This window comes from Phyllostomus hastatus, unplaced genomic scaffold (genome assembly GCF_019186645.2).
Source record: "Phyllostomus hastatus isolate PE091 unplaced genomic scaffold, TTU_PhHast_1.1 phas_contig_58, whole genome shotgun sequence".
In the NCBI taxonomy this organism is placed as follows: Eukaryota; Metazoa; Chordata; class Mammalia; order Chiroptera; family Phyllostomidae; genus Phyllostomus; species Phyllostomus hastatus.
In genome coordinates, this window is record NW_025333916.1 from 9,103,195 (window position 1) to 9,115,395 (window position 12,201).

A 12,201-nucleotide genomic window follows, 5' to 3' on the forward strand; every position below is an offset into this window, starting at 1 on the left:
CATTTCAACTTCAAGGGCAGCTGGTATCCCTAACCTCAGCATCGTTCAGGGTCAGCTGCAACTGTATTTGTGCATGCTTTTTCTGTTGTTTTAAGTGTTTGACATATACAAAGAAACTATGATATTTTTGAACATTCATCATATTATGAGTAGTTTTTGTATTAAATATTTGAGATTAATAAATTAATTCACAGACAAAAAAGGAAATACTACTGAGTGCTCCTTAGGCATTAAAGTATCACAGAATAGTCTTTTTTTTTTTTTAAGCCACATATCATTACTAAATGACTAAACCGCTGTTAGGTTATCTGTGACCAATACCATCTGAATAATGCAGATTCCTCTGGAAAGAGGGAGATACCTGTCTCCTAAGTGCCGTGTGCAACATGAACCAACAGAAATTTTCCAAAGGCTCACCAAGCATGGCCTTTCTGCTTCTTACGTGGATCAAAACTGAACTTTCTGAACTACATGTGAATGGAGAATGAGAGAACTTGCATCCTATGATGAAATATATACATATAATATTAACTCTATAGACGTAATAAAAGCAAAACACTAAATATTCAGAGTAATCAGAGTCACTAATTGACTGAAAATGACTCTAGGGATGATGCAGGCAACGAGCAGATGGGCCAGGAAGAAATGTGAAGAAACAGAAACAAAGAAAACAGATGAGCTTTTTTTGAAAAAAAAAACAAAAAACAAAAAAACCAAAAAAAAACCCTGAGATATAATTGACATAAAATATGTATCAGTTTTAAGTTTACAATAATGAGCTTATTTACAAAAATTCTCTAATGAAACCAATTCTAAGTCAGAAGTCTGTCACCAGCAAAGAGATTTCCACATTACATCTACACAAGACACAAAGAATCTTCACATAACTAATGTGTAAGTTTCAATAACCTAGCTTTGAAATACTGATTCTAAAGAAACACAATTAGAAGTAAAGTGGACAATACTGTACCTCATGGTTTCTTACCTTCCCCGGTTTGAGCTCCATGGTGATAAAGCACTTTGTTTGACCCATTGTACAGGATGTAGTCCCTGACACAGAAAGAAGTTCATCCCTCAGGTTCACACCATCCTTCTGGAGCACAGCAGCTGTTTTGTTAAATGTGACTCGCCAAAAGACCTTGACATCCTCAAAGGCCCTAGGAACAAAGCAAAACCTATGCAAATGCAGTAACAGAGTGCGTTATCCCCACGTCTAACGCAGAATGTGTTATCATTGTGCCTGAGTGCACCTCTGCATTCAAAGCATAGTACTTTACACAGCATTCTTTGACCACACTCTGTTCAACATGGAATAACTATTTATTGAACTACTGCATATAAGAAATGTGAAAACAAATATTTTTCTGACTACTATGCCTATTATATACCAGAAATATGAAAATAAAAGTAATAGAGAACTTTTGCCTTCAAGTAAACATTTCTCATTTATCTTTTAATAAGAATTCTTCTAAAAGAAAAACACTATTGCTAAAAATGGTTGCTATAAAAATAAGGGGGAAAAGGTGACCTACATTTTCAGAGACTATGTAGACTGAAAATGGAAGTCGTAATATATACACATGTACATGTGTGCAGACCTAGTACATGTGTGAGGTCTGTCCAGAAAGTATCCATCCATGTAATATGAAAAATAGAGGCATTTATTGAAGAAGAGACAAGATACAATAAACATTGTACATAGAACAATGATGCCTCAGTCCCCTTCAAAGTAGACACCTTGGGACTTCACACAGTTCTCCCAGTCACCATCAGTTGCCCTGTCATATTTTCCTCAATCTCATTGACAGTATGGAATCTCTTCCCTTTCAAAGGTGATTTTAGTCTTGGGAAAAACCAGCAGTTGCAGGTCACCAAATCTGGGCTGTAGGGTGACTGAGTTACATGGCAGATTTGATGTTTCGCTAAAAAACTACACGAGACATGATGCAGGAGCATTGTCGTGATGAAGCTGCCAGTCACCTGCTGCCCATGGCTGTGCAACCTTCTGAATCATCCAAATATTTTTCCATGGAGAAATAATCAAGCTTAACTCAAAATCTGATGCACATTCATTGCTCCACTCTCTCAGTCATTTTGAATGTGATGGCCACACAGTACACATGCTCACTCAACTGCATCTACTGCCCCCACTGACTAGTACAGTGAAGTTGTCATTGTCCAGGCATGTGCATTCTAGTCCACTCTTCTTGGTTGCCAGGTTACACTGATGTCGCAAAAACCATTCTTGTTATAATAACAATGGTTGGACTTTTTCCAGACAGATCTGGTATATGATGAACATTCAAAAGTTAGGTACTATACAATATTAAATTGTAAGCAAAATTTTGGTACTCCAAATATCCCTAACAGTAAATGGTTGTGTATGCAGAGTGATCAGACAATAGTAAATGTGGTACTTTGAGATGTACAAAATGTTCAAGGTAGTCCTAAGTCATGCTCATTAACCAAGTGTGTTAAATCACAGACTAAGAACTAGAGCATCTAAACAATGACATACCAGATCCCACACTACCTTCTATCTACATCTGATCCTGGCTCTACCATTTTATGAAAAATATAGACACACAGGCTGTTCTGTCTTCCACGTATATTTAAACATACCTGTTTGGCTGCCTTGTGACAGTGAGATGAAGTCTTTTCCTATCAGCTCCTTCACCCAGCTCAAGCCCTTTCTGGGACTCCTCACTGAATCCTATGATGCCATTTTGAAGATCACTTCCTAAAGAGAGAAATGCAACGTAATAGTACACTTAAGACTTTAAAAGATCTCCAATGCTTCACTAATCTTTCCACCTCAGATAGTGTAAAAGTGAACTATTCACAAATAAGTGAGGGGAGCCCAAGTTTTTAAAGATCTTTACTAAAAATAGGCTAGAATACAAAATGAATAACATTGAGGTTGCTAACACTTTGAGAACAGAAGACCTGAAAAAAGAAAACATCAAATCCTACCCTCACGCTGAGATACTTGCTCATCTCTCTCTGACGAGACTCTACATCTCATAGTCCTTGACATTTTATATATGTTTATTGTTTAAAGTCCATATATTGGCACAGAATGGAAGCTCTACTAGGGCAGCAATGTTGTATTCTCTGCTGTATCCTCAGTATCAAAAACAGTGGCCAGCATATTATAAGTGTTCAACAAATATCTATTAAAATAAAGGGACTCCATTTAACTGATTTACCTTCCTATAAGAGAGTTGACCAAAAGACCATTTATGCCACACATTCACTTATTTGCCCTAGAGAAACACACCTAGGAATTCTTGAGTAACTCTGAGTAAAATACTCCTCTGAGTGACACTTGAGGTTACACCCTTGTACTACAAAATTGTGCTTAAACTGGAAAAAAAGTGAGGTCCACACTACACTGAAATGGTACACCGTCTCCTCATGGTGCCTCCTCAAACTATACTGTCTGTATAAAAGAGCAGAGCACGTGAGAACCACGAGATGGGATTGTCATTACTCGTTAGAGTGCAGCCTGGACATGACGAGCTAACCCACATATGATTTAAGAGGGTATGATTTCAGAGGAAAACTGCAAATTATCACCAAAAGACTTTGTAAGATACATGAGGGGCTTTTTAAAAAAAACCATTGCATTTTTAAGCTATTGTAGTATATACATTTAATGGTACAAAAGCAATATAATACACTGCCTTGGTCTAAAAATAGAACAAAAGAAAACAGTTTCAGTCAATTACCCAACAGATACAAAGAAATTCTTGATATGAGATCTTAGACTTTGGGATGGAAAGTAGTTGGGAAACTCAAATTGAAGTTTCAAAGCACTATAGGCGACTGTGTACTGGATGACTACTAAATTAAGAATATTCTGGAAGAACAACATAGACTTAAGTATGTTTAAGGTTTTCCCTATATTGTGAAAGTATGGATTTATAGACTGTTCAGCTCTGAGCTAAGCGACATTTACAGTCTATTAGAGTCTAGCCTGGTACTTTGGAACATCAAGTTTTCATCATAAATTCATGATTTGTGTCCATGCCACAGGAAAACGATGTTTTTTAATTTTTTTATTTTTCAGTTACAGTTTACTTTCAATATTATTTTGTATTAGTGTCAGGTGTACAGTGTAGTGGTTAGACAATCACATATTTTACAAAGCATTTCCCATATTTCCAGTACCCACCTGATAGTTATAAAAATATTATTGACTATATTCCTTGTGCTGTACTTTACATCCCTGTGACTGTTCTGTAACTACCAATCTGTGCTTCTTAATCCCTTTACCTCTTTCACCCAGTCCCCTAACCCTCCTCCCCTCTGGCAACCTCCAGTCTGCTCTCTGTGTCTATGAGTCTGGGGAAAATGATATTATAATGAATAACTATGAGTGATTCAAGTAATTCACCCTTTAAATTAAAGATAGGATGTTCTTATAAAAAATCCTGATAAAAAAGTGATTCATTTTTACATCCACCATTTCAAAGACAAACCTGTAATAACAATCATGGCAAAAGCTGCAAACCCAGTGTCATCCTTTCCCTTCACAATCTGTGCTCCCCCTCGAGGGTCTGTGAGAAACACGTAGAAGAATTCCTGCCCCTCAGGCTCATCATCATCCAAAATCTGAAATGACACTTTCCGTTCTCTTTCTCCATCTACAAAAGTAAGGACAAAAGTTTGTTCTTCAAAGTCTTCTTCCTCGACTGCCCACGTGAGGTTGGAAAGTCCAGAGATATCACGAAAGGGCAATGCATTTGGCTCCTTCTGAGCAGACCTTTCTCCAAACGTTTTAACTGTTACACTGACGTTGCCAGTAGTCCCTCCAGTTCTTCGGATAAGAACTTCTGCAGTGTTAAATGTTCCATTCCTCATCTCCTCTTCAACATAAACAACGGGCGGCCCAAGACTGAATGTTCCATGAATGAAAACATCTGCAGTTACCGTGGCCACGTCAGGTTTGTCAGACGCACCAGGAAGGGCGACGAGTTTGTCAGGGATCCCAGCTGCCTCAGTAACGGTTGGCTGTGGGACAACAGTTATCTTGGTCATGTCAGGGTGTGTGGTGGAGGAGTCCGTTTCTACGGGAACGAGAGCTGTATCAACTGTGACAGCAGCCGTTGTCTTAGGAAGAGAAACATCCATTCCCGCTAGGCCATCGTTGTCCAATATTGTGACCATGGCCACACTGAAATCCAAATTCAGGCGTGGTCTCCAATTTGTTTGTGCAAACTTTTGTAACCCTCTAATTTCTACAGAAGTTAGGTTAATGTAAAAAAATTCTTCTACCTCAGGAAGGTGGTCATTAATAATGATTATTTCAAAATTAACCTCAGCTTGGAATTCTTGAAAAAGCAGCTCCCCATTGTGAACAGGCTCAAAATCTTCTAGGGGCTCCGCACTTCCTGCGGTTGTCTGATAGGACACTTTAACAAGATTGCCGTGGAACCCAAAGAGTCTTTGCACCTGTAATCTGATCACCTCTGTGTCCTCTGACACCATGATATTTCTTGAACTAGGGGAAAACTGAAAGACTCCCATTGGTTCAATTTCAGTCACAGTGAAACCTGATCTGAAAAAAAAATGAAAGAATTAATGAAAATAGGAACACCACAGCAGAGATTCACCTTTCACGTATTTAAGTAGTTGCTCATGAGGGCACCTTAAAAATGATATGCCCTTTCGAGTTCCGTGCAATCCTACTACTTATTGATGACCAGACCCAGCCTGAGAAATGTAAGAACAGGGGCTGCTATGACTGGTGCGGGGACCTAACACATGTTGGCAAAGCGAGAGCTCATGGGTCTCCGCTCTGTTTCTCCGGTCATCCCAGAGCAGCTCCCTTATGGGTCGGAAACGCCAGGCTTTCTGTCATGATTGATACACAGAGAACTGAAAGTTCTTGGAACATTCTGGATGTCAGCCAAGTTTCTCATCTACAAGTAGATATAGTTGGCTCTATTAGATGCAAAATCCTTATTTCTTGCAAGTGGCTCATCATGAAACTAGTCTCTCACACAAATGATACTAACATTTTCTATGTGAATTGGGAGAAACATCCATGACTGAGTTCTTAATCCTTGGCTTTATCCTATGGAATTTTGTTGTGAGTTAATAGTTATGCCAGAGATAACACTGGTAGCCTGTCAGCTTAATCCAAACCACAGACATATATTCTTTGGCTAACAGGGTTTTTTTAAAATGTAAATTTGAATGTCTTCAGGGAGGACACCCTTGAGTCCACCACTCTCTATTGTAAAGCTCTGATGACTCAACACATAGCACAATGGTTAAGAGCTGAGAGAGTGGCCAGACACACTGAATTCAAATCATGGTCTAACAATTATTACTAGTATGACACTAGGTATGTTGCATAGCCTTTTTGTGACTTATCTATAAAAGGGGACTAATAATGGCATTTATGTAATATGACTGCTGTGAAGAATAAGAGAATAAATATACATCATTCTTAAAGCAATGCTTGGCCTAGGGTAATCACTATAAAACTTAGCTATTATTGCTAGGGCTAAAAAGCATTTGAATTTGTTAGCCTGAAATATTTTCAGTGTCCAAACACCTTTGAAATGATATATGTATAACCTAAAACCATATTGATTCTGCCCACCAGTATCTCCCACACATAAACATGTATACAAACACACTTGAACACACACCAGTTTTGCCCACACATTTTCCACATTTTCCAAATAAGTAGACTGAAGAACAGAAAGTTGAAGCAACTTTCCCTAAGTCACACAGTAAGTAAGTGGGAAAGCCAGGACTACATCCCTGAGTCTGGTTCTAAGGTCTGCCTTCTGCTGTTCTGGTCAAGCACATCCCAGATATGAGAAAAGTAAATTGCTCCAGCTTGCATACATTTATCTACAAAATTCTGATTTAAATTAAACAAAAGAGTTATTGGTACAAGTCATATTATTATTATCCTTCTATGATGGCTTCTTCTTACTCTGAATCCCTTGGGGGAAGCAAGTATTTTCCAGCTACTTCTCAAAAGACAGCTCCTTTAAAAACAAGTGGCTTTGCCATTATGTTTCTTATTGAATATGTCACCCCAGGCCAATATTGAATTAGAGGTTGTGATGACGTCTCTTCAAGGCAAACAGTGGTTGTGACTATGAAGGTCAGCCTCCCTCCGCGGCATCATAGGCATGCAGGCCACGTGCTACTCTGCACCAACACTCCAACACTGTGTCCGCATCTGCTGCAGGGAAAGCGATCCTTGTGGGGTTTTTCCCTCCCGTTTCAACTGATAAATCCCAGATTACTCCTCAGAGCCATCTTACCTAAGTTTGGCCCCGCCCGGGGCAATGCTCTGCACTCCTGAGAGGTGGACAGCAAAGGCCTCCAGCTGACCAGGCCTGGGGAGCGTCCACAGCAAGACACCTTTACTTTGTTCTCCATGGGAAAACGAAAGTCTCCCTGAAAGGAAGCATGAAAGGCAAAGCAGGGTGTCATTTCTGAATTCTTAAATTGGGATTCAACACTTAAATGTGTAGTAGAATATTTCCTTTTCCAAAATTCCGTTTTAGAAAACCTGTACAATTTTGTTAACCAATGTCACCCTAATAAAGTCAATTAAATAAATAAACAGGTAAGTAAGTAAATAATATAAACCTAAAAAATTCTATGACAGTCTACAAAAATGAAAACATTTTAAAAGTAGGAGAAGAGGGAAACAAACTTACAGCAAGTTCCCTGGACCCCATAGACCTTGCCTTCGATCCCTGTCCAGTCTAGCTGGTACATGTCGAGCCTTCTAACATTTGCATCTCACTGGCCCTCATAAAGCTGGTGGTATAATTATAATTAAAAATAAAGTAGATTGAGTAACAGTTGCTCCACTGTCAAATATCCAGGTGAGCATGTAAAAGGACACAAAGGTGTGCCATTTTTATTACTGTATGGTCCAAATTGAGTTTTTTACAACTACTTTTAACAAACTCCTAATGTATAAACAGCCTGCTTAGTGACTGACCACTATTTCCAGGTGAGGCATGAAATTTTTACTTTGACTGAATAAATTTTCATCCTCACCAAGCAGCCTTTGCAATTCTGATCCCTTAAAAATGGGAACACTATATTAGAAAACAAACAGTTCATTTTTCCAGAGTAAGGATGACCCAAGAAAATTAGCGGCCAGCTACACACCTCCACAATTTGCAGAGCAGATCTTAGAAAAACTACAGCTTACCCAGTTTCGGGGTCATGTTGCCAACGACAACAAACTCAGGGATTTCTGACCCAGGAGCATATCCTGCTGCCCAGGCAACTGTGAGGGAGCCATAGGTGCCTCTCCTAGAAATCACCACTCGGCTCGTTCCAGCGGTGATGTCCGTGAGTGAGAAAGCTGGAGATTCAAATCCAACCTGAGGAAAAACATGCTGAGAACATTTTATTTCTTTCTAAAGGTTCTTGTTCTCTGAAGAGCAGATTAAAAGTCAACTGACTCTTAGTTTGAACAATCTATTTTCCTGTTTTAAAATATATAAAACAGGAAAGGTAATGTTTGAAGGGTAATGTTTAAGAAATGACATCTGAGACTTGAAAATTTATTCTATTTTATAATTCTGATTATAGTTTTTAACTTTTTAAATCAAGATATAATCCTTTGAATTGACAATATACATAAAGACAAATGAATTATGGTTAAATGAAAGCAAAAGGTTAAAAATGGCATTGTAGTGCAACTTATTCATGGGTCTAGAACCCAATTTGTCTAGATCTGAAATTTGACTTCTTTCTAAGACATATTAATATATTCTTTGTTTATAAAAATGAGCACCATGAAATAGATTTTTTATTAAGGTCATTTGCAGCTCTTTGATTCAATTTAATCTTATTTTGAAGAATAAGGAAGATTCAAAGAATTAAAAAAAATAATCATCTTTTTCATCCACATCAAGTAAGATCTTTTCTTAAGGGCAATCTTCCCAGGGCACCCTGGTAGTTATAAATGATTTATAGATGAATTAAGTGCTGGCCAATGAGTAAGAATAAAACCAGATGCCTGGCTTCATTTGGACAAATCAGTTTACCTCTTTTGGTCTCAGTATCTACAAATTTGGGATACCATATGATTAATAGTTCTAAATTAAGTCTCATTCCCCCCATTTTAAATTGAAATGGAGAGTAGCAGAAAAGTGTGAGAGGATGCCACAGGATAGCTTCTGGAGATTAAAGAGAAGAAGAAAAAACAAACAAGAAAAATCCATTTTGACACCAGATTAGATTGCCAAAACCTTTGGTACATCTGAGATCATGCTTGCTACATGGCTAGAGGCTGTTTAAAAATGTCCTAGCCACAGTGTCGCACACACAGACACACACACCATACAAGTACTGGTAAGAAGTCTGAAGGACACTTCGGATGGGAGTGCGCCATGACTAGCCCTGATCTTGCCCTTTGAGGTGATACACCGCTGTGACAATGTACATGGACAAGGAGTGGAAAATAGTTACTGTGTGAAATGAATGATGCAGGTGGAAAGGAATTGTTTAACAACCTGTGAGCGAGAGGAAGACAGCAAAACCTCAAAGCATTATTAAATTCTATACCCTCTTGAACAGAGGAGGTGTAGAAAGAAAACTGTTCCTCCCAGTTATTTTTGATGTGGGTGGATTCCACTTTAAGAGACCAAGCAGTTCACAAGGGAGTAAGTGAATGAATGACCTGAGAGACCCTGTGACACAAGCTGCTGGCCGGATCTGCCCATACGCCTGCTCTTCATCTGCACACTTTTCACGTCCACATCTCGGGCCAGGCCTGTCTCAGTCAGGCTGAAGGAGCTCCCAGCTTAAGGAGGAGGATGTAATGATTCCTCATAAGGGTTTCAAAAATATGTACCCTAGCCTGAGACAACAGCCCTGCCTTGTTCCTGTACTGACTGAATCAGCCTACATAGCCTCAAGCTGTTTTTTGTTTTCATGGAATTCACGAAGTGATAAGAAAATGGTCTTTCCTACAATGAACTCAGGTAGAAGATTCAAGTGCTTAGGTGCAACTGCACCACTGGCTCTCACCACCACACCTATGTCAGCACAAACTTGCCACAGGACAAACAGCCATGAAAATTAAGGGCAAATAGTCACAAGGTTAGCAAATGAAAAAGTGTGAAATATTAACTGATGTTTCATTCTAATTTTAATTATTTAGCATAAAATACCTCAATAGTCAAGGAAAACCACTGGAAATTCTGACTCTATACAATTGTTACTTTAAAAATTCGATACCTTACATTCAAATTTTATAAGAGACAAACTTTCTAAAACTCCTAAAAGAAAATATATTATTCTAATGTTGAAAATTGACTAATTATTTTCAAATAATATATCCATAATGTCTATTTTGATATTCATAGTATTACTTAGATTTTAATTTTATTTTTAATTTATTTAATTTTTTTTCAATTACAGTTGACATGCAACATTATATTTGCTTCAGGTATACAACATAGTGATGAGACATTTATATACTTTATCAAGTGATCAACTCAATAAGTCTAGTACCCTGACACCATGCATAGTCATTACAATATTATTGACTATATCCTTTACACTGTACTTTACATCTCCATGATTATTTTAATAACTGGCAATCTGTAATTCTTGACTCCTTTATAACTTTTTTTACCCATCCCACTGCCAGATGGGAGGATTACTTAGATTTAAGAAAATACTAAGTCTCAAGAAATTCTGTCCGAATCTTAGTCCTTCCTATAAAGGCTGCCCTCTCGTTTCTCTGCACACACCACACCCAGGGCCGGTTACCTGAGAATTGGCTGCTCTCTCAGGGACAGGGAGCACAGCCGACTTCGCTCCCTGGAGAATTGTTGGCGTGCTGGAGAAATGCCCACCAACGAGCGTCACGGTCACCAGTTGCAAAGTAAAGTTAGAGCCCAGTGATAGAAAGACCTACAAATAAACAGTATCAATGACTTTCTAGTAGTAAAAATAATAACTTTCAGAGAAAAATACTAACATGTGGCATAAGGCACTAGCACACTGCCTCAGGATATGTTTGTATCAGTTCCATCAACCTATGCCCTTGCCCCATGTTATAAAAAAAGAAACCACTGTTTTAAAGACCGTGAGTGGGGTAAAGAGTGATAGCAATACAATATAAAAAACACAAATTTGCAAATTCTCCATGTGTTTCTAAGTGGCATCAGGAGTGATGAGACTCACAAGAAGTAATTATCAGTAATAGATTAACGTGCTACAGGAATGGAAAGAGCTTACAGCTGAATAGCATCAATCCCTAAAGCCAGAAAAACTCAATTTCTTCCATCTTCATTGATAGTACCCAATAACCCTGAAATTTACTCAAAATAGATAATAATTTAGGTGTACTTATTATTTGAATATTTGACAAATAATTGCTAACACTGTGTATTAAATCATAAATGTTCAAAATTGTAGAATCCAACAAAATAGGGAAATACTGAATTTTAAAATTGGTTTTCTACATTTTTTTAATATAAATTTTCTCACAGAAACACCGTTGATAATGGACAAGACCCAAGTTACCCCACAACATGGAAGATTACTAAGAATTCTGTACATCATTACTGATTGTAAAAATAACCATTTCTGTGGAGTTGTTTTTCTTATAAAGATAATTAATGTACTCAAACATACATCACACCCCCCAAATGTGCAAAATATGTACCACAGTGGTTTCAAATGCTGTGCAACATGAGGGTCACAGATATCGCATTCACTTAATAAATCTTCGTTTCTCTCAAATGACACTCCCTGAACCTGAATCACAGGCCAAGTGCTAAGGAAACAGAAATAAGTCACAGGGCCCTGACCTCAACCACCTGTCTCCTGCCTCTCCTCCAAGGGTGTGCACACCCCTCTTTCCCCATGCAGTTCATTGGAACAGCAACTGTGGATTTTTGTCCCTATTCACTAAAGAATGAAGGGCCAGGCCCCCAGGCATGTGCACCCCCACCTGGCTCCTCTGTTCACGAGCCCACTCAGCACACACACACTTGTGTGATGCAGAAAATCCCCAGAGCACAGTAACTGAACAGTGAAGTTGAACAGCAGTAACAGCAATTTGAGAAAAAGCTGGTTTGCCTACAGAAGAGAAGCAGGTGGAACTTTGAGGAGGAGCCTGAAGGACTGTAGGCGTGCACATGTTCCCCAGTGTGCCCCTCCGTCCCCCTGACCCAGGGCTGCAGC

General features: G+C 38.6%; 1 protein-coding gene across 1 annotated transcript in view; it reads right to left on the reverse strand.

Annotated features, from left to right (window-relative positions):
* The window catches only part of ADGRV1 (adhesion G protein-coupled receptor V1), a 516,573-nt gene that overhangs the window by 300,484 nt on the left and 203,888 nt on the right, over positions 1-12,201 (reverse strand). The window contains exons 72-77 of the mRNA XM_045847901.1: positions 10,780-10,923; positions 8,204-8,378; positions 7,296-7,431; positions 4,485-5,563; positions 2,623-2,740; positions 986-1,157 (exon numbers count right to left, since the gene is read on the reverse strand). Of these exons, the coding sequence (XP_045703857.1) occupies positions 986-1,157; positions 2,623-2,740; positions 4,485-5,563; positions 7,296-7,431; positions 8,204-8,378; positions 10,780-10,923 (1,824 nt within the window). The remainder of the gene's footprint in view (positions 1-985; positions 1,158-2,622; positions 2,741-4,484; positions 5,564-7,295; positions 7,432-8,203; positions 8,379-10,779; positions 10,924-12,201) is intronic.